Source organism: Chanos chanos, chromosome 3 (genome assembly GCF_902362185.1).
Source record: "Chanos chanos chromosome 3, fChaCha1.1, whole genome shotgun sequence".
Classification (NCBI taxonomy): Eukaryota; Metazoa; Chordata; class Actinopteri; order Gonorynchiformes; family Chanidae; genus Chanos; species Chanos chanos.
In genome coordinates this window covers 28,393,338-28,413,890 of record NC_044497.1, presented here as the reverse complement: position 1 = coordinate 28,413,890, position 20,553 = coordinate 28,393,338, and the positions used below count along the sequence as shown (strand labels likewise).

General features: G+C 40.6%; 3 protein-coding genes across 9 annotated transcripts; 2 read left to right on the top strand and 1 right to left on the bottom strand.

The window, feature by feature from the left end:
* Nucleotides 1-1,570: 1,570 nt before the first annotated feature.
* spmip11 (sperm microtubule inner protein 11) lies at nucleotides 1,571-2,490 on the bottom strand. Its single transcript, XM_030767712.1, has 4 exons — nucleotides 2,400-2,490; nucleotides 2,056-2,229; nucleotides 1,788-1,923; nucleotides 1,571-1,639 (listed from the first exon to the last, which is right to left on the bottom strand). The coding sequence occupies exons 1-4, from the start codon at nucleotides 2,488-2,490 to the stop codon at nucleotides 1,594-1,596; spliced, it is 447 nt and encodes a 148-aa protein (XP_030623572.1). The 3' UTR covers nucleotides 1,571-1,593.
* Nucleotides 2,491-3,053: 563 nt separating this feature from the next.
* LOC115808706 (polypeptide N-acetylgalactosaminyltransferase 6) lies at nucleotides 3,054-7,776 on the top strand. Of its 4 annotated transcripts, none has more exons than XM_030770158.1 (11): nucleotides 3,054-3,253; nucleotides 3,777-4,262; nucleotides 4,435-4,607; nucleotides 4,744-4,893; nucleotides 5,058-5,292; nucleotides 5,508-5,625; nucleotides 5,878-6,078; nucleotides 6,189-6,320; nucleotides 6,441-6,542; nucleotides 6,848-7,018; nucleotides 7,270-7,776. In XM_030770158.1, the coding sequence occupies exons 2-11, from the start codon at nucleotides 3,778-3,780 to the stop codon at nucleotides 7,381-7,383; spliced, it is 1,881 nt and encodes a 626-aa protein (XP_030626018.1). In that variant the 5' UTR covers nucleotides 3,054-3,253; nucleotide 3,777; the 3' UTR covers nucleotides 7,384-7,776. The 4 variants fall into 4 exon arrangements, with proteins under 4 accessions (XP_030626018.1, XP_030626019.1, XP_030626017.1 ...); XM_030770159.1 differs by having other exon boundaries at nucleotides 3,774-4,262; nucleotides 6,872-7,018; XM_030770157.1 differs by having other exon boundaries at nucleotides 3,774-4,262.
* Nucleotides 7,777-8,187: 411 nt separating this feature from the next.
* g6pd (glucose-6-phosphate dehydrogenase) lies at nucleotides 8,188-18,689 on the top strand. Of its 4 annotated transcripts, XM_030770162.1 has the most exons (15): nucleotides 8,189-8,407; nucleotides 8,718-8,776; nucleotides 9,814-9,847; nucleotides 10,302-10,423; nucleotides 13,091-13,128; nucleotides 13,259-13,367; nucleotides 14,261-14,478; nucleotides 14,619-14,777; nucleotides 15,162-15,287; nucleotides 15,635-15,728; nucleotides 15,817-16,003; nucleotides 16,100-16,335; nucleotides 16,500-16,576; nucleotides 16,905-16,997; nucleotides 17,179-18,689. In XM_030770162.1, exons 4-15 carry the CDS (start codon nucleotides 10,307-10,309, stop codon nucleotides 17,267-17,269), a joined length of 1,545 nt encoding a protein of 514 aa, XP_030626022.1. In that variant the 5' UTR covers nucleotides 8,189-8,407; nucleotides 8,718-8,776; nucleotides 9,814-9,847; nucleotides 10,302-10,306; the 3' UTR covers nucleotides 17,270-18,689. The 4 variants fall into 4 exon arrangements, with proteins under 4 accessions (XP_030626021.1, XP_030626022.1, XP_030626023.1 ...); XM_030770161.1 differs by lacking the exon at nucleotides 9,814-9,847 and having other exon boundaries at nucleotides 8,188-8,407; XM_030770163.1 differs by lacking the exons at nucleotides 8,189-8,407; nucleotides 8,718-8,776 and adding an exon at nucleotides 8,869-8,971.
* Nucleotides 18,690-20,553: the final 1,864 nt, after the last annotated feature.

Sequence of the window (20,553 nt, the reverse complement as noted above, 5' to 3'; positions counted from 1 at the left end):
AATCAGGGATGGATGACCTCAGTCACAGGCAGGTGACTGACTGGGTGATGGGAGCAAGGTGGGAAATGGTTAGGGGGCAGGCAAAGAATATTCAAAGAAAGTATTTTAGTATTAACTACTGAAACCCACCCTGCTGCCTGCGTGTCGGGATCAGGTCTGAACTTTCCTGATCACCTTGTTTTCATTTTTTCCTCTTTAGTTTTTTTTTCCTCTCTTATTCAAAGGACAAGAGAAAGGGATTAGCTTTTCAACTTTGCAAAGGAAAGTTGAGAGAAGACTCTGACAATACAGAAATAACATTTCCCCTCTAAAAATAAAGAATAATGTCTGTTTTGATTTGTTTGCATGTGGTGGTTATTGTAGAGAAACAATACGATTTTATGGAAACCAATAAGAGTAGCTTTGCTATTAATGCACTTACACCACTTACAGAAATTATGCTCTAAGAATCATTAGCTTTGTTAGTAGTTCAGCTTAGCTGTGATAATTACACAACGTAAACATTATTAAAACAGTTTCACTTTACATAATCCTCCATTCAAAAGCCTAAAGTGACAAAACCATAAAACCCAGCTGTGTACATGCAAAGTAGCAGACCCAGGAAGTACTGTTTGCCCTGCAGAATGAGTAAACTAGCAAGGAGATGGAGCAGGGACTAAAACAATCTTTATCTTTAATTCTTGTGTCTAAGCAGTCATATAAATAAAGAGAATATATCCTTTTTTAAGTTCAATGCTAATCAAAAAAACATAGCATAATCATTTTTAGCCGACATGATTTTCAATTCTTGTTGTGAATGAATGAATGACAGTATATAGGTTATAATTTGTTGAATACATGTATGTTTCTAGAATATGTGAGCTGTTTTTTCCATATAGTTCCTAAACAGTTATTTGGAGTGGTTACTCTGTATTCCCTTAATTTCACAGAGCTTCTTTCATTTGTCTCCTGTGGGGTAAAAAGAAGTGTTTTCCAGCTCACCTGATCACTGGAGAGTTGTGAGTAAAAGATGATACCTACATCAGACTCTACAGCCAGATCCTTTGAATATTTTAAACCCTTCATTTAGATGGATGTGTGCTGAGTAATACTCCCCTCTTGGTGAACATCTACACACTTCACATACCCATCTGCTTTATCCAGAATCAAATGTGTTTCTGCAAGAATTTTGTTTTATGAAACAAACATAAGGACAACAGAACAAACAAGTCCGTTCATTATTATTACATCTCAAAGGAGTGTTTGCACAGCTTGGCAGTGTGACTTCAGCAATGGCATTTAAGTGGTTCGCGATCTTTATCACGCAGAGTTTTAAAATGCAACAGAAGCCATCATCCAAGTTTAGATTGAACACAGCCATAAAATGACCCTGTGCCTCAGACCGACTCGAGACAAAAAAGTGACACTGTATTTAAAGCAAAACAGTTAAAAACAAAGAGAAAATCTCAACTAACAGTCACAGCAATGCACTTGAACAGGTGGTGAACAGAAATATATTGTGAATACCTCAATTTATTCAGGACACACAAAGACAAACTGTATTAAAGAAATGTGTGTGCGTGTGTGTAGTTGCCTTGAGATTCGGTATAACGCTTAGAGGGAGAATTCGCGATTAGTCATGGACATCTCCCTCACAAACCTGAAAGAAAAACAGAATGTTATGATAACAGTTGGTGTCCTGGGTACGACAGTTCAGGAAGACTACATAATTTAGTGTTAAAAAAAAACTTAAGAACCCTTAATGTTTGAGAATTAAGTATTATTACAATAGATAGCTCTTCTCATACTTGGTCATTTCGCTGTTCTTGCGAGGGAAACGGGGAATATGGGTCCAGGGCTCCGCGGTGGATGCCGCACCACTGAGCCACCACCATCCGTACCGCTGATTGTCCGTTAAAGGGACACGATATAGCTCGTTGGGGGCTGGAGGAGATACGGTTAAGTGCAAAACCATTGGATGGGGCTACAGCTCAAACTCACAGTTTATGGTGCAAGTTCTTTTTGTATTTTTTAAAAGCTGCTTCGGACCAGATAACTTGGAGTGCTTTAACTTACATCTAGGTGCCTGGACACGATTCAGCATTTCTTTATAACGCTTCAGACTGCCATGATGTATGTCCATACCATATGGGGGTGGCTGATTGTAGACACTACAAGTGTCTGTACACGTCAGTCTTGTAGTCGGACTAATGGGAGGCAATCCTGGGGGTTTGTCCCACCTAGAGATATCTATCAAAGAACTACTTAATGTGTAAATAATCATATGACGAGCGAGACAATGTTATGTTTATTTGCTAGTTTAGTTCAGAGTTAAGTGCAGAAGCAAGTTAAGACCCTCCTTGGCAAAGTTGACTGCGAGGGCTAGCAAGCGTTTTAACGGATTAACATTTAATACTCACTCTGCAGATGAGATGTTCTCTGCGGAGGGGGACACATCATGTCCCCAATCGGATTCTGATAGCCGTAATTCGTTATTCCGAAAAAAGCCATTATTAAGCCGTCCAATTTAAAAAGTCAGAAACATTCCTCTTACCCGTTTTAGCAGACTAAATCAAAGCTTCTTTTCGCAACCAAACGAGTAACCATGGTGAGTAGCGCCGCCCATTACTCGTCCGCTCCAGGATACTGAACGAAGAATGTCTAGTAGGGGAAACCAGCGATGGAAAGTTAGACTTTGTGTGCCAGTCGGTCCTAGCAGATACAATTACACAATGCATCATTTGTCAATTAGCCAAAAGTCCAAACACAGAGAACCACTAATGAATGTTCCAACTGACAAGTCTTGACTTTTGAGTCAAGTTATTTGGCTAACCGACAAATGCTGTTTGGTGGAATGTGGTCATTTGCATTTTATGCCAAACACACGCTACGAACGAAGTCCAGGACGAGGTAGCGTAATGGTGAACTAACTTTAAAAAAATGCATATACTTACGTAAGTCAATTCGCACATCTAGTTCTTAAAGTCTCTTTGGCTCTTGGTTGGGAGACCTAGGGAGGAGGAGCTGTGAATCTATCAATCATCCGTCACTCCTCTGCTGTCAGTCTCTCTCCCATTCCACCTGCTGGATATGGTTAGCTGAGCTTTTGGAGCTAGAACCAAGGAGGACGTATATATTTAAATAGAAATTCACTCAAATGGAATACACCTGTTACGGACAGGGTTTTCCTATTTGGAACATTTTTCTATGAAAACGGTTTTAGTGGTACGGTTGCTGAAAAACAATTGAGTGGTTTTGCTGAGGTAAAGATAAGGTAAGCTGGGTATTGCTGTTTGCACCTGTGTGCTTCTTTTATTAAATATAACATCGAAAAAATCTTCATATTTAGAGTGAAAAGACTTTAGGATACCACTTATCTGAACTGATTTTTTTTTTTTTTTTGTAACATATCCAATACCGAAATGAAAATGGTCGCTACTATGTGCAGAATGTTTAGATAATATAGGGATCACTGGAGAGAGGAATCCCAAAAAGGGTTGACTCCTGTTAAAACCTTACAGCTTTAAAGACAGTCGATAATTACTATAATGAATGGAAGTTTTATTAAACTCCTAATATGACGATATGCAATTCTAGCATGTCATTTACTTTACTCAGCTGTTTTCTGTGAGTGATATTTACATACATATATATATATATATATATATATAGCCTACATATATGTGGGTGTGGGTGTGTATATATATATATATATATATATATATATATATATATATATATATATATATATATAATTTCATAAAGTTCATTGAAACCTTTTTCTTTGTTTTCAGTAGGATGCGCTCATTTCCTCGTCGATTTGCTCTTCCTCTGAAGTTGGCAATAGTAGTTGTAGCTCTTTCGTTGACGCTGTTGCTGGTGATACAAAGAAACGTGAAGGCTTTGACCATCCCCGAACCATGGGTCCAGGTGTTATCTGTCCAACACAGACAGGTGTTTGGCGTGGTCAGAGATGTAGTCAATAAAATGGCACATCAGATAGCAGCTCCATTATTCCCGTCTTCGGGGCTTTCAGCAACACCTGCAAATGCTAGCTGCCTCCCTGGGTTCTACAGCACTGTAGAACTCAGGCCTTACCTGGAAAGACCATTCGATGAACCACAGGGACCAGGTGCCAATGGTGATGCCTTTATTTCAGGCCAGATGACTCCCGCAGAGCTGAGAGAGATGCAGGAAGGCATGACCAAGAACTGCTTTAATCAGTTTGCCAGTGATCGCATCTCCCTGCATCGTAGCTTGGGCAATGACACGCGTCAGCCTGAGTGAGTACGTTCAATAGCGTTTTGAACGGGAATTATGTTATCCTTCGCTTCTGTGCATTTGATACAGAAATACTGTTGCGTTTGCATTTCGTATTGCAGAGTTTTAGGGAAAGTCTTTCCTGAGGGTTTGTCACCAGGTAATACGCAATTAACTGACAACATCTTTTGCCAGGTGTGTGACACAGAAGTTCAGTCGATGCCCAGGCTTGCCTACCACTAGCGTTATAATTGTGTTCCATAATGAAGCATGGTCGACTCTTCTACGTACCGTCTTCAGTGTTTTACACACCTCACCTGCTATCCTGCTGAAAGAGGTTATCCTGGTGGATGATGCAAGTACACTGGGTAGGAAGAGGGTGAGATGATGAGGGGAAGAAAGACAGCGCAGGTGTCCATGCCTTTAGATATGCTAAAGTGTTATGTTACTTCATGTTCATTAAAGAAATGAATATTAGGCACTTTTTTGCATTGCATGCTTTAGATCACCTGAAGGAGCCCCTGGACCTGTATGTTCAGTCACTGGAGCGTGTGCGCGTCATGCGGCAGCATGAGAGGAAAGGGTTGGTCGCGGCCAGGCTGTTGGGGGCCGAGGGAGCTCAGGGGGATATTCTCACATTCTTGGATTCCCATTGTGAGCATGATAACACTACTTTGAGGCACTTTATCCCCAATAAAGTAAAATGTTTACCGCCCTATATCTGCCTAAACACATATCTGTGACTGTTAGTAGTTGCTTGTTTACATACATCCATACACATTAATATATGCAATTTTTGTGTGTTTTTTCCCTGTCAGGTGAATGTTTTTATGGCTGGCTGGAACCTCTCCTTGCACGGATTGTACAACAACCCAATGCGGTCGTGAGCCCTGAACTAGCCATCATTGACCAAAACACTCTAAAGTTTAACAAGCCTGTTTCTACTGTCAGTGCTCGAAGCCGTGGCAACTTTGACTGGAACTTGAGCTTTGGATGGGAGAATATACCTGAACAAGAGAGGCTGAAGCGTAAAGATGAAACGTACCCTTTGAGGTAAGTACATAGCAACACTTGAATCTTTCCCCCAATTACACATACAGACCTTCCCTGATTTTTTTCATTCTGTCTCTATCTCTCTCCCTTCATTCCTCCAGTAAAAAGAGACACACTTGAATTTGCTATTTTCTTTCAAAATATTGTTCATTGAAGTGCGAGTGCTTTTCAGGTTTATGTGCTGACTTGTAGATCTGTTCATTTTCATGTTTCAGAACTCCAGTTTTTGCTGGTGGCTTGTTCTCCATCTCCAAAGCCTTCTTTGAGCACATTGGGACCTATGATGACCAGATGGAGATTTGGGGAGGAGAGAACATAGAAATGTCCTTCAGGGTAAGTCTTGCAACCTGGTTAATGGCAAAGATGCTTCTATGGCTGGTTAGTTCAGTTTATAACAGGTTTTTTAAAAACTTCTTGGAGAAATTATTAACCCCTTAAGCTTGTTTCTTTTTCAAAACAGACATTTCTGAACATCAGTGGTTGTTTACCGAGACACCAAGATGGTCTTATTTGCCTGAATAGTCAGATTACTTTTATAGCACAGTGCAGCTTGTCACAATTTCATAATCTTTGTTACCTTCACAGGTGTGGCTCTGTGGAGGCCAGCTGGAGATAATTCCTTGCTCTGTGGTTGGTCATATCTTCCGTTCCAAGAGCCCTCACTCCTTCCCCAAGGGCACAGATGTGATCGCTCGAAACCAGGTGCGTCTGGCCGAAGTCTGGATGGATGAGTACAAAACAATATTCTACCGTAGGAACAGAAAAGCTGCTGCTATTGCCAAAGAGGTAAAGGAGAGGAGAAAATGTACACTCTGTGTCCTGCTACATGTGTTTTAGAAAGCTTACAGTCAAACCTTAATCTCTGTCTTCATTTTCATCTTCTCTTGGTAATTTAGAAATCGTATGGGGACATAACTGAACGGCTTAAACTCAGAGAAAGGCTAAACTGTAAAAACTTCTCTTGGTACCTGGAAAATGTTTATCCAGAAGCATTTGTACCGGATCTGGAACCTGCCTTGTTCGGATCGGTAATATAAATTCCTAAATCTGAATGTGAAGCAGGCATACAAATTACACTTATTAATCTAACGTTAGCTAAGTTACACAGATGTCCTTATTCTGAGCATCTTCCTTGTACTTGTGTGTAGCTTAAGAACCTTGGCTCAAAAAATTGCCTTGACATTGGTAATAAGAATCCTGGAGGAAAGGCAGTTATACTTTACATGTGCCACAACATGGGTGGAAATCAGGTATTCTCTTATTTTCAACTATTGTCTAAACTGTCTGCATTTCCTTGGACCCTTTCATATATAGCTAACATGTTAGATTTTCAATGTGAAACAGACTTGTACACTTAGCGCTATGTACAGCTAATTCATCATTGTTACTCACTGTATAACTTCTTGCTCATCATAAAGATAATTACTAAATATGTTAAATAGACATGCTGATTATGTAGGATTTTTGCATTTCCACAAAGGCGATGATGCTGATGATGTTGATGATGATGATGATGATGATGATGATGATCAAAATGTTGTGTTAACTGGTGTAGTATTTTGAGTATACATCACATCAGGAGTTACGACACAACACTGGGGCGCCCTTATGTCTCCATGCAACTGTGGAGCCAGAGCCTGTCAGAGTGGAGCTGTGCAGCTTTAAAGGACATAAAACTGTCCCTGCCCCTCAACAGGAGTGGACCTTCATGGTTTTATCCCCACAGGCACGTAACAGCCAGTCTCCTCACACCCATCAACGCATGGTCTTCAGTGTCACCATGCTATCAGCTGCCAGTTGGTTATCTGGATGTATGTTAAGTCAAATCATTTTATGAGGAAAAACCCATATCTGTAGTTCCTGATCTGGTACGCATATGATTTCTGATATTTTCAAAGTGGTGAGATGTTTGACAGCCTGAAGGATGTTATTTTATTGTCTTATGATTGGTTTGGTGTATTTTTATTTCCTTTTCAGATTTACATGCTGAGCAATACAGTGTTTGGCAAGTGCCTAACGGTGGAGGGGAGTAAAGTAATCATGAGAGTCTGCAGTACTGCTAATCAATACCAGTACTGGACTTTCATCTGAACTGCAGATGTGCACCTTTTTTTTTTTGAGAAATTTTGCTGGAACTGAAAACTGTCGTGTTGTAAGACAGAGTCTGAAATAATACTCTGCACTTCATCATGGATCACTCTGGCAACTGCACTGCACTTTTGTCAAATACTGGTTGTATGTTATCCCTTTTATGTTTGTATTTATGAGGGGAAAGGAAAGATTATTGTCTGGGAATCATAAATGTCTGATATGTTCTTAATTGTCATGTCTATTTGGTGAGAGAATAAAGAAAATGAACTGAAAGTTTCACAAGCCAGGACCTGTTATCAGGTATGATGGAAAAATTAATTTACATAATAGTATCAAGGCATTGGGGTGTGTAGATTCAAATAGTCTTGGACATATGGATCTGAATATATGATCTAGGGGGTATTTCAGAAAGAAGGTTTAGTGAAAACTCTGAGTAGTAAACCTCCTAATAGTAGTAAACCTCCTAATAGAAGAGCCCTATGGCTTCATTTTCATAGCAAAACAAAGCCATAGGGCTCTTCTATTCGGAGGTTTACTACTTGCTTTGAGTTAACAAACTCAGAGTTTTCACTAAACCCGCTTTCTGGAACACCCCCCTGGAGAATGTATTGTGAACCCAGACCAGAAAAACTGTTCCTCATTACTGAAATGCATTTCACTTGTCCCAGTCATAACTACAGTTATTAAGCTTTGTTTTAAAGAGAGGTTTTCCCCTTACTTGACACTCTCTTGAAAGGTTTGTTTGAGTAACATGATAATGTTTGGTGGGGGTTTAAAAAGACTGAATGTAAAAAATAAAACATACATAACGTGGGGCATTGAGTTTGCTGTAAGATCAGAGTTCAGAGGTTTATTTGAAGAAGGCAACTGCAAATATATAAAAAGTACTAGCTCTTCAAACCAAATTACAGCTGTAGAGTAAACTGTGAATTGCAGCTAAAAGAAACCTTCATGAGAAATACATTTCAGGAGCTGAGTAGCAATGGTTAGACATTTCCCAAGGAGGGCGCTAATGGACCTACAGGTGAGCTGACACTCATTGTTTGATTGGAAAGCGTGTTTTGTGCATCTGTCACGTTGGCGAAATTTCTTGCTAATTCATTAATGACGGGACACAAACCATGCACTTTGTTATAGTTTGGGAATGACCGATTTAAATAGACCTCGGACCATTCCAGAGAAGGGCGTCACATTTCTGATTTCAATTGGTTCAGCCGATGTTCAGCTTGTCTACCATTGTTGTAACTACTTGTCAATCATTGCTATTCGTGCTGTGTGATTGGTATTTGGACTCGTGTTGCTGAATTTCCCCGCCTTGTATGTTTCTCTTTAAGAGCCCTTGTAAAAGTGACGTCGGTGATACTAACAGTGATGGGAAGTCGAGCCAGTGCTGGTAAGTTTCTCTCTAAACCAATAAAATCGCAGAATTCTGCCGTGTCATTTTTACGGAAAGAAGGGAACTCTGAAAAGAACTATGCATGTTGTGGTGGATGGTTGTGGACTGTGAAGAAGCTTCCCAGTAAATTGCGCTTAGATTGTCAGTTGGCGCGTTCTATCTCTGTGTGTCCAGCTCAGGGATACTGTAACTGTAAGTATCCTAGTAACTCATTCCCTTACATCGCAAAGTGAAGGCTGTTAGTGCGAGTCTGTTGGCTGTGGCTAGTAAACCTGCACGAGCTAATTCACAGCTAGAGCAATTGCGGAATCAGCCAGACCGTTTGTTGATGCGTCTGCTGACAATCAAGAAATTTTGAGTCAGCTTATTCATTCGCACGTTGGTTTTTGAAACTAATGTGGTAAGCATCGTGCTGCTTTTACAGTCGACGTCGGAGTGGCAAATATACTCATTCAACTATGACAGAGACTGTCAACTTGGTTAAAAAAAACCCAAAACCAACAACTCGAAAATAGGTTAGCAACCAATGCTAAAAGCCTCGTCTGAATGTGTCTAACAAGCTGTTATTCCAATGGTTACCGCGCAGGCAGGCTGAGCCCTTTAAATACGGGATTGGGCTAAGGATTTTGCTAATAACATTAAGGGAAGTTAGGGGACCGTGAGTGTGTGTGCCTATTTTAGGCAGAATATTTGATTTACATTCTTGCACGTGCACGTTTTATTATGTAATTATGTGCTAATTCCATGTTATACAAAATCAATAAAAATGATCATTTGTATTTCTTTTTTTTTTTTTGGTCATGTTTGCTACAAGCACTTTTATCCCCCTTTACAGAGAGACAACACAGTGTAGTTCACGTGCGGCCTGGTATGTTGTTATTGACCACAGGGGCGAAAAAAAGTAGTGTTTTTGACGTATTACATTGTCATGCTGGGTCGTCTGTCTAAATGTCTGGAAATTATGACTTGCATTCTGTATGTCTTTGAATGAGCGGGCACATCAACCACAGCTGTACCTTATTTTATCCTGACAGACTTTATACAACAGAGCTGAAAAATATAGTTTTGGTAAGGAAATACTAAATACATTAAATGCCAAATCAACTTCCTCCTATACTGAACTTTTAAAGTTTTCCTTCCTTGTATTCAGTATTGGCTAAAACCAGTTTCTCACTCTTTCTGAGGCATATGGTAACTATTGCCAGTCTTTGGTTATTCTTTTGCATTTCGAATGTGTCATGACTAGGTTGTCCTGTCTCTGCTTTGTTTGCCCAGTGGATCTTTTGCTGTGTCTTTGCACTAACACTTGTGCTGTGATTACTTGCATCATAGTGTGGTGGCTTTGTGGAATTGTCTGTCAAGTTAGGTTTTTTTGTTTTTTTTGCATTAGGCTTGTGTATGTGTGCACATATGCGTTTGTCCTTTTTCACCTAGTGATTTTGTGTTGTCTGTGTGACTGAAAAAGCTAATGGAGTTTAACTTTCTCCCCTAAGCTTCTCTATCCTTTTCTCTATCCCTCCAGAGAAAATGACGGCCCTCCCTCTCTCTCGTTCGGAGGTGTTTGGAGAGCTGAGGAAAGAACTGCATGATGATAAGGAGTTCCATCAGTCTGATGCCCATATCTTCATCATAATGGGTGCATCGGTAAGCAGGACTACAGGGTTTTGGGGAGTTTTTGAGTTTGTGATCGCATATCTTTGTTATCCATTGCAGGAGCTAGAGCAGAGGTTTACGGTCACTTTACTCTCATGGTTGACAGAAATTCCACATGTCTTTATGTTATGTGTTATACAGTAAGTGTGCGATCAGAAGTGGTGCTTTGTATTTTATGACAGATCTTTTTAAAAATGCTATAATTCCTTATTATGGTTATGTTCTGGTTTTCTTTCCTCAGTTTGATGCATTGAACTGAAAAGCCAAAATGATGTAGAAATGTTCATTTTTGCTATTTTTAGTATGAGAAACCAAATCTTAAATCTTTTTTTTTTCAATAGATACAGTCATATTGGATTGTTGAGAAGGAGTTATGCAATCAAGGAAAATAATGAGGAAAGTTTGCACATGAATGAGGAAATGTAGTGTCAACTGATAGTGCTGGGCAGGAGTTAGGTAATCCTGCAACCCAAACTGGCTTGAGAACATGTCAAGGCCTTGCATGTTGGTTGGTCAGATGTTATAAGAACACACCACTGGTTGGCCAATCATGAAGAAAGAGTAAAAAAGGCTGCGGTCAGACAGGGTGGGAAGTTTGAGAAGAAAATGAGAAATGCCGTAACCACTATTAATGCCTGTGAATAAGTCCAGTTTTGAATCACCACAAGGATTCAAAAGGAAAGACAAGCTGTTCATGCACAGATCAGCATGACAAAGCATCTTAGCTTCACAATCAGTTTTATTCATGTTGTTTACCCCTCTGAACCACTCTGCAGAAAGGTCACTTTGAGATGCCTTTATGCTATTGGGCAAGAAACATGAACCAACCGCTTGCTTCTTTTTTATCATTAATTTCTGTAAGAGTAGCCTGGTAAGCTGATATTCCACAGTAGGTTTATCTTTTGTCATTCCTCCTCCCTCTAGTGGCCTGTGAAGTTGTGTTTGGTTTTTTTTAGAAATGGGAGAGGAGTGAATTAGCAGGATTGTGCAGTATCACCCCGTGTCAGCATTTTTCTTTCAGCCAGGCGTGGTATGGGACAGGGGAGGAGAGGCCTGAACTAGGCTGTGCAAGATAGTGGGGTTTTTTTTCAGGACTGGGTAGGACACAGTTATACAATTTAGGCCTCATGAGTTTTGTAAATTTATTAATTCTCGCTAAGCACTGGGCCAAACTGTACACTGGCATATTATCATAACCTTTTGTCTTTTTTTTTTCTTTTTTTTTTTATTGCACATTAACCTTGGCCTAGTTTATGGCAGAGATAGGGTTACACTACGTCTCCATCCTGAGGTTGAAACACTTCCTTTTTGTGTTTGTCTTTTTTGTTTCCTCATATTCCTCTAAGAGTGTTTCCTCATTACTGAAGAATGACTTTCAGCTGGCTTTTCCTGATGTAGAGGGCAGTTATGCTGCTAAAAAAACACACGATTTGCACTGGTTGTTTCAAGTATTTTTGAGAAAAGAATTGAGGGAGAAAGTCCTTATTTTAAAGAATGAGGAAGGACCGAGGCATAGAAGTGAAATTCATTTTTACAGCAATATCATGTAATAGCATGCCACTATTGCTGCAGTAAACGTCAGTAAAGATTGTGAGATTTGGGTTTGTTTCTTAACACAGCTTTAATAGGCACTCTTTAATGATTTGAGGAGAATTACGAAAAATCTTAGGGACAGAAACAAAAGAGATTTAATTTGTTAAGTCATCCTTACTGCACACTGCTCTGATTACCACACCCCACACACTCCTGGCCAAGAGAAGGTGTGTCTTATGGTTGTAGCACCAATATCTGTTAAGACATTCTTGTCAAGTATTACTCAGCAAGGTTTACTAAGTACGTTTATAAACATATCTAAGATAGCTCTGCTGACTCACTGTGGCCTTAATCAAGAGTAATATTCAGGTGTTTACAGTGAAGGGGTGTGATAAAGTAACTACACTGGAATCAATAGCCGTTCTTATGACTTCATCATGATCACTTTATGCTCATGTGATCATTCTGGGTCTCTTGGTTATCATGAGGTTTTCCCAGGTTCCCAACTTTTATTACTAACTCTAAGTCTGAGGTGTCCTTGTTTTTTTTTGTTAGTGTTTTTTAATGCTGTTTTAGATTTTCCTTTGTTACTGGTACATTGCTGATATTGTATTTCCATGGAAATTATCTTGCATACCAGTGTATCAGTAGCTTCCTAGACCCTGGGGCCTGCACTAAAAAGAAAGGGAAAGGTAACTTCTGGTTAAGTTCACTCAGAGTAAGTAGTAAACCTCCTAATAGAAGATCCCTATGGCTTCATTCTCGTAGCAAAACAAAGCCACAGGGATTGTCTATTAGGAGGTTTATTACTTACTCTGAGTTAACTTAACCAGAACTTACCTGGCTAAGCCAGCTACCTCACTTCGTAGTACAGCCATCGGAATGTTGTCACAGCTTTGCTGTTTGGCTGTGCACTGAGGCTGTTGGTTACTGTTGTCAAGGAAGTTTTGGCCAGAATATCATGAGGATGTGGCAGAAACTTTGCACAACCTCTGGGGCGCTATGTCCTTTTGGCATGAGTAAAGGTCAAGTTTTAATTCTCATTTGACAATCAATAATCTGATTTCAAGTTGTTTGTCATAGTTTATCTATTGATTCATTTTTCAATGGTTTCCTTTGCAACAGGGAGATTTGGCAAAAAAGAAAATCTACCCAACACTATGGTGAGTTATATGTCTCATTTGTAGCAGACACAAACACAGTGGAACAACATGGCATCACTAAAGAGCAGCCCTGTCTGCGGCTGTGCGGTCTGTTGTTTTAATGGAGTCATATTTGCTCTCACTCACTCAGGTGGTTATTCAGAGATGGTCTGCTCCCTGAGGAGACTCACTTTGTGGGTTTTGCTCGGTCTGACCTGAATGTAGATGCCATTCGAACTGCCTGCATGCCCTACCTGAAGGTAATCTGTGAAGACGGCTGTATGTGTCTATGTATGTGTGAACCCATTACATCCTGGAGCCTCCCTCGCCCCTTGCACTCTCAAGATTCTGGACTATTAGTCGTTCCAAGAGTTAAAAAGAAGTCCGCTGGCTATCAAGCCTTTTCCTACCGCTCTCTGTTCCTCTGGAATGATCTTCCCACAGAAATTAGGGACTTCATACCTTTAAAACTAAACTAAAGACTTAGAGAAAATAAGTTATGGATAATATAATTCTGATTTAACTTTGTTCTTGTCATGTAAAGCCCTTTGAGACTATAAATAGTTATACTGGGCTCTAAATAAACTTTTACTATGATTATTGTTATTATTAATAATAATAATAATAATAGTAATAATAAGTTCTAACACTTAAGTGAACAAAGACAGAATAAAGCCTTCACACATTTATTTGATGCACCCTTGGTTTTTTAAGAAGGCAAGGATGCATTGATTTTAAAGGACAGATGTTAAGAGGATGTTAAGTCGTGTGAAATTTTAAAAACGCCAGAGCCTAATCTAGACAGGGAGCCAGTGCAGTGACTTCACTCCAGTAACAGTGTTTGCTTCTGGCCTTGGTCGCAGCATTCTGAATCAACTGCATTTAAATGACAAAGTTTTTGCTGTCAGCAAGTGAGAATAGCTTTACTAGTGATACAATTCACACATCAGTCTTCCTACATCTGCCTGTGGAAGAAGCAGATGAGCATCAGAAAGATTTTGAAGATGATGAAGAAACAGTGTTAGCTGCGTTCTTAATGTGAGGAAAAATGTTAGAGCCTGAATCTAGGTTATAAAGCCAGGCTTCTGGCTTGTGATTTGATATGAAATTTGATAATGCTCCTAAGTTCATGGAACTCTTTTTCTTTCTCCAGGTGTCTGACTCCGAGGTGGAGAGACTCTCTGTGTTCTTCAGCAGAAACTCTTATGTCAGTGGGAAGTATGGAGAGGAGAGCTCTTTCTCCAAACTCAATAGCCACCTGTCGACTCTGCCCGGCGGGGCGCAAGCCAACCGGCTCTTCTACCTGGCCCTGCCCCCCAGCGTCTACCATGACGTCACCCAGAACATCAAACACCACTGCATGAGTGCCAAGTCAGTAAGACTTAAATTTCCTCTGACCACCTCTCAGAGGGGTTTTTTGGATGGTCTTCCACTACGTGATAATGCTGATTTCTGGCTGATAAAGAAAATCCTGACCCAGTGCTTCTTTCCCATTGTGTGTGCTTTAATAGCGGCTGGAATAGGATAATTGTGGAGAAGCCGTTTGGTCGAGACCTACAGAGCTCAGAGGAACTGTCCAATCACCTGTCGGCGCTCTTCACTGAGGATCAGATCTACCGTATCGATCACTACTTAGGCAAAGAGATGGTTCAGAACCTTATGGTTCTTAGGTGAGTTCACACAAGCTCCTCTGTGTCTGTGTCTGTGTCTGTGTGTGGGTCCATCTGTGGTGTCTATGTGTCTGTGGTGTGTGTGTGTGTGTGTGTGTGTGTGTGTCTCTGCGGTGTGTCTGTGTCTGTGTGTGTATGCGTGTGCGTCAGTCAGTCACTATCTGTCGTGTGCTTGTTTAATAACATTAGCCATCCGTTCCATTCCCAGCCTCCTGCTGTCCCTTTTCACTCTTCACTCAGTGTCTTTCATTTTATTTTCCCCCACTCTCTGTCCTGCTTTTCTGTGCTTGTCGAACACAGCTGCTGTCTTTGCATAATTTGGGTGATAATTTACGGTCACTCTGTGCTGTAGTGCTGTATGCTGATGCTTGTTTCCAATCTCAGGTTCGGGAATCGGATATTCGGGCCCATTTGGAATCGGGAAAGCGTGGCCTCTGTGGTGTTAACTTTTAAGGAACCGTTTGGCACACAGGGCCGGGGCGGATATTTTGATGACTTTGGAATTATCCGGTGAGAGGAATTTGTCTCTGTGATGGCAGCATGTTTTCACTAATCCTTAAATGATGAAGAAAACATGTAGATATTTGGAAGAAAATGACATAGTCATTAAAACTTGGATATCAGATTTAAAATGCATTATGAAATCATACCTCAGATAGGTGTAATGGGAATTAGATCTGTCAGCAAGACCTTTCAGAAGAATCTTTTTTCTAGATCTGTTCTTCGGAATGTTACTTTTTTTTTCTAGAATGTTGCTGTTGTTTTCAGAATGCTGTTTCAGAGCTGCTCTGTCTCTTCTTATTCTGTGCGTCCTCATGTTTTCCCCTCCCCCCTGATGTTCTCTGTTTTGTGATCAGCGATGTCATGCAGAATCATTTGCTCCAGATGCTCTGTCTGGTTGCCATGGAGAAGCCATCCTCCACCAGCTCCGACGATGTTCGAGACGAGAAGGTAACGAGCTCGCCAAGCAAATTGGATTCGGTTTGTTTTGCATCACCCCAGGTCTCTGTCTCACTGTGTGTTTTGTCTCCCCCTGCAGGTTAAAGTACTGAAGTGCATCAGTCCCCCAGGCCTCTCAGATGTGGTTTTGGGACAGTATGTCGGAAATCCAGCAGGACAGGGTGATGCTAAACTGGGATATTTAGATGACCCTACTGTCCCAAAAGGTTCCACCACCGCAACCTTTGCCACTGTAGTTCTCTATGTCAAAAATGAACGGTGGGATGGTAAGCACCCTTTCTGTTTTATTTTCTCTACCTGTCGCTTCTCCCAGAGTTGAGATATTCACCGTTTTTTTCCCTCCCTCCTCGATTCTTTTTCAGGTGTTCCCTTCATCCTGAGGTGTGGGAAAGCACTGAACGAGAGGAAAGCAGAGGTCCGGCTGCAGTTCAGAGATGTTCCCGGCGATATCTTCGGAGGCCAGTGTCAGAGGAATGAACTGGTAGTACGGGTCCAGCCCAATGAAGCTATTTACGCCAAGATGATGAGCAAGAAGCCAGGAATGCACTTCAACCCAGAGGAGACCGAGCTGGACTTAACGTACCACAGCAGGTACAAGGTGAGACATCTTTCTTCAACTTTACCTAACATTGCTTTTCTCCAAGACATATCAATAGAGCCTCAAGTCTGGAGGAACACTAATTTCACAGACATATATTTATGTACATGTCAGATGGTTTACAGCTCTGGGAGTCCCTCATCACAGGTCCTTGTCTCTTTCAGGATGTGAAGTTGCCCGATGCTTACGAGCGTCTCATTCTGGATGTCTTCTGTGGAAGTCAGATGCACTTTGTGCGCAGGTGGGCTTTGCTCTCTCTCCCTGTCCACCTGCTTGTTCTGTGGTACTGTCTCGTCTTAGTGGGGCTGAGACAGTACGCTAGTTCTTATAAAAAGAGAGAGAAATGTAGAAAGAGAAATGTACATTTTTGTAAACTTAATTGGGTTTTCAAGACGGTTACATCAGTGTTAGTTAGAAAGTGAGATGCTTTGAAATGTCTCATATGAAATTAAATGTAGTTTCTGTCACCATGTTTGACTAAAAACCTGAGTCTTCATGTAGTGGATTGCCCACTAGGTGGTGCTAAATAATAAATTCGATAGTAATTTTTTTAAAATTCTTTTTCTCAGTGATGAGCTGAGAGAGGCCTGGAGGATCTTTACTCCTCTCCTTCATCAGATAGAGAAAGAAAAAACAGTTCCCATCAACTATACCTATGGAAGGTACAACCATTATAAACGCTTTGATAAACTTGTTTATTTACGATGTGTTCACAGCCCTCTGATCATTTGTGTTTGTGCCTCCTTCTATCTCTTTCTTTCTTCGCTCGCTCGCTCGCTCTCTCTCTCTCTCTCTCTCTCTCTCTCTCTCTCTCTCTCTCTCTCTCTTTTTTTGTTGTCTCAGCCGTGGACCTCCGGAGGCTGACGAGCTGTTGAAGAGGGTGGGCTTCCGCTATGAGGGAACCTACAAATGGGTCAACCCCCACAAACTCTGAGAGAGGAGCGGAAAGGGCAGAAGAGGATAGGATGAAGGGAAAAGAGAGAGAGAGAGAGTGAGAGAGCAGAGAGAGAGAAACTGTGAAGAAAAATATGAGACAGCAGGACTAGCACATAGTCAAAGTTAAGAAGAAAATAAAATGACAACACATGATGACTTGAAGCAGTGGAAGTACAAGGTACAACCTGCTGCCATGTTATAGATGATAATAGCGCTTATAGCTGTTAAATAGTAAGAAAGGAGCAAAGAACGGACCAGAAAATGTCTACTCACAAACAACAGTTAGATTTGACTCTGATCATCTGTATTTTTTCCCCATGTTTTATCTTACAAGAAACCAGAAATGGGTTTTACTGCCACAGATATGCAGTGTGTATAGTTTTTTTTGTTTTTTGACAGTAAGGTATGAGTGTGGCAGTACTTTCAATGCTAGAGGTTACTGAAAAGTGGAATGTCTTTTCTCTAGTATTCTGCATTTCGCTGCCTTTTGTATCATTCACATAGAGAGCAGAGATCAAGAGTTAATCAGCTACCAGCTATCGACTTCATGGCTTTCGTTTTTATTAGTATCTCTTGAGTAGATGTCTCTTGTGTCTATGCCAGATAAAGGGTTTACAAATGCCAGAAAGAGTCAGAAGGTGAGTCTGTAATATATTGTTACAAAAACAAAAAAAAAACAACTGTCTATAGGATTTCATAGAACTGCTCCTTTTTCCATAATTCCATTTTGAAGAGTTGTTTTTATATACGTGTATAAACAGTCAAGTCCCACTTTGTCATGGACATCACCTCTCATTCCATGCTTTGAACAGGAACAAAACACACAATAGTGGTGAATGAATTATGTTTCTCTCTCTTTCTCTCCATTTCTCTCTCTGTTTCAGTTTTAACATTAGGTCTCATTGTGCTAATTTTCATCCTCTTTTACCAGCCGGTGGCCGTTACCCTACTCCCTTACAGCTCTAGTCTTTCACTTTAGCCAAAATTGCACAGAGGTATCACAACTCTATTTCTCTGCACTTAACATTCCCCTCCGCTCCAAATGGGAGGAACAGCTGATGCTTAAGATGAATGTCTTACACAAAGATCGAGCCAATGCTCTCCCTCATTTTTCCATATCCTTCAATCAAGGATAACTCTGATAAAAAATCATTGTGCATCTTGTCTGTTGATTTATTTATCAACCATTATTAAGTAACTTTTGAGGGTAACATGTCATGTTTTTGTTTTTCTTTTTTTTTTTTTTTAAATTGATTCTTGGTTGTTGGGATTTGTTTTTGTTTTTGACTTTAGCTATTTAACTTTTCTGGAAGACTGAAAAAGTTACCCGGATTGCTTTTTTTAAAAAAACAAAAAACAAAAAAAAAACCTATAGATATAATACTACATTTCTCAATAAATAGTCCCGATGCCTCTAATTGTATTGTTCTTCTGATTTTCATTGTACCTTATTGTGAAGAATACTCAGATATTTCATATTTTTCAGATTTTTTTCAAAAGTCATTCTGCTCACTCCAGGCCAAGCCTTTATTTGTACAAAAACTGTGGCAGGTCCAGCTGTTGGTTGTATTCTGTCTGGAAAAACGTGCTACTTTGGGCCAAAATTTAACAGAGTGTGAAATGGAAAACACAACAAAAATGCTCCACTGTCATAAAGCAATAATAAACATCTGTTTATTTTCACAATTTGCTACATAATTATAATTGATAATTAATAGATATGTATCCACTAATTATTAATTAGGGCAGCAAGGGTCTCTGCATGTTCTCTTTGTGTCTGCGTGGGTGTCCTCTAGGAACTCCAGTTTCCTCCCACAGTCCAAAGACATGCAAGTCAGGCGAATTGGAGACACTAAATTGCCCCTAGGTGTGAATGAGTGCGTGAACGTGTTTGTCTGTGTGTCTGCCCTGTGATGGACTGGGTGTTTCCCTGCATTTCGCCCAATGAACGCTGGGATACGCTCCAGCACTACCCACAACCCTAATTAGGATAAGTAGAAAACGAATGAAAAATAATAATATTTATATAGTAATATGAAGTCATTATTGAGAGGGAGGATCTGAGTGTTGGGAGGTGAGATGATGATAATAATAATAATAATAATAATAATAATAATACATTTTATTTGTAGAGCGCTTTTCATGATACTCAGACGCTTAACAAGCATAAAATAATCAGTAAAAGAATCATAATCATAAGAAAAATAATAAGAGAACATAAGAAACAATAAAATAAGACATAAGAGTCAGAGGCACTTGACCAAGGAGATAAAAGTCGTAAAATCAATGCAATAAAAGGGTATAAGACGCAGTGTTAATCATAGATTAAAAGCAGTTTGAAAGAGGTGGGTTTTAAGGAGGGATTTGAAGAATGATAGTTCAGTGCAGTCTCGGATGTGTTGGGGGAGGGAGTTCCAGAGGGAAGGGGCAGCAATGGAGAAGGCTCTATCACCCCAGGTCCGGTGCTTGGTCCTGGATGGTACAGACAGGAGTTTCGCATCAAAGGAACGGAGGCTTCGGGAAGGAGCGTGGAGATGGAGCAGGTCGGTGAGATAGGAGGGGGCCTGGTTATGGAGGGCTTTGAAGGTGAAAAGGAGAACTTTGAATTGGATCCGTTGGGGGACAGGAAGCCAGTAGAGTTTCTGAAGGACCGGGGTGATGTGTTCACGGGAACGGGAGTAAGTGAGCAGGCGAGCAGCAGAGTTCTGGATGTATTGAAGTTTATTTAGGACTTTGGTTGATGAGCCATAAAGAATGCTGTTGCAGTAGTCAATCCTGGATGTAATGAAAGCATGGATCAGAGTTTCTGCAGCAGAAAAGGAGAGTGATGAACGGATACGTGCTATGTTCTTTAGGTGGAAGAAAGCCGTTCTGGTGATGTGGTTAACGTGTTCAAAAGAAAGGTTGCTGTCAAAAATGACTCCGAGGTCAGGATGTGTGGGGAGGGAGACAATGTGGAGTTATTGAAGGTGAGGCAGACATTGTGAGCATTTTTTGTGAGGGATTTGGGACCGATGATGATCATATCTGATTTTTCGCAGTTTAGCATGAGGAAATTGGCTTGCATCCAGGATTTAACCTCAGTGATACAGTTGGTCAGAGTAGAGTAAGTTGCAGTGGTGATGAATTTAGTGGAAATGTAGAGCTGGACATCATCAGCAAATAGCAGTGGAAGTGGAGACTGTGCTGATGGATGATGTTGCCAAGTGGGAGCATGTAGAGGATGAATAGAAGAGGACCAAGCACTGAACCCTGGGGGACGCCTTGGGACAGAGGGGCTAC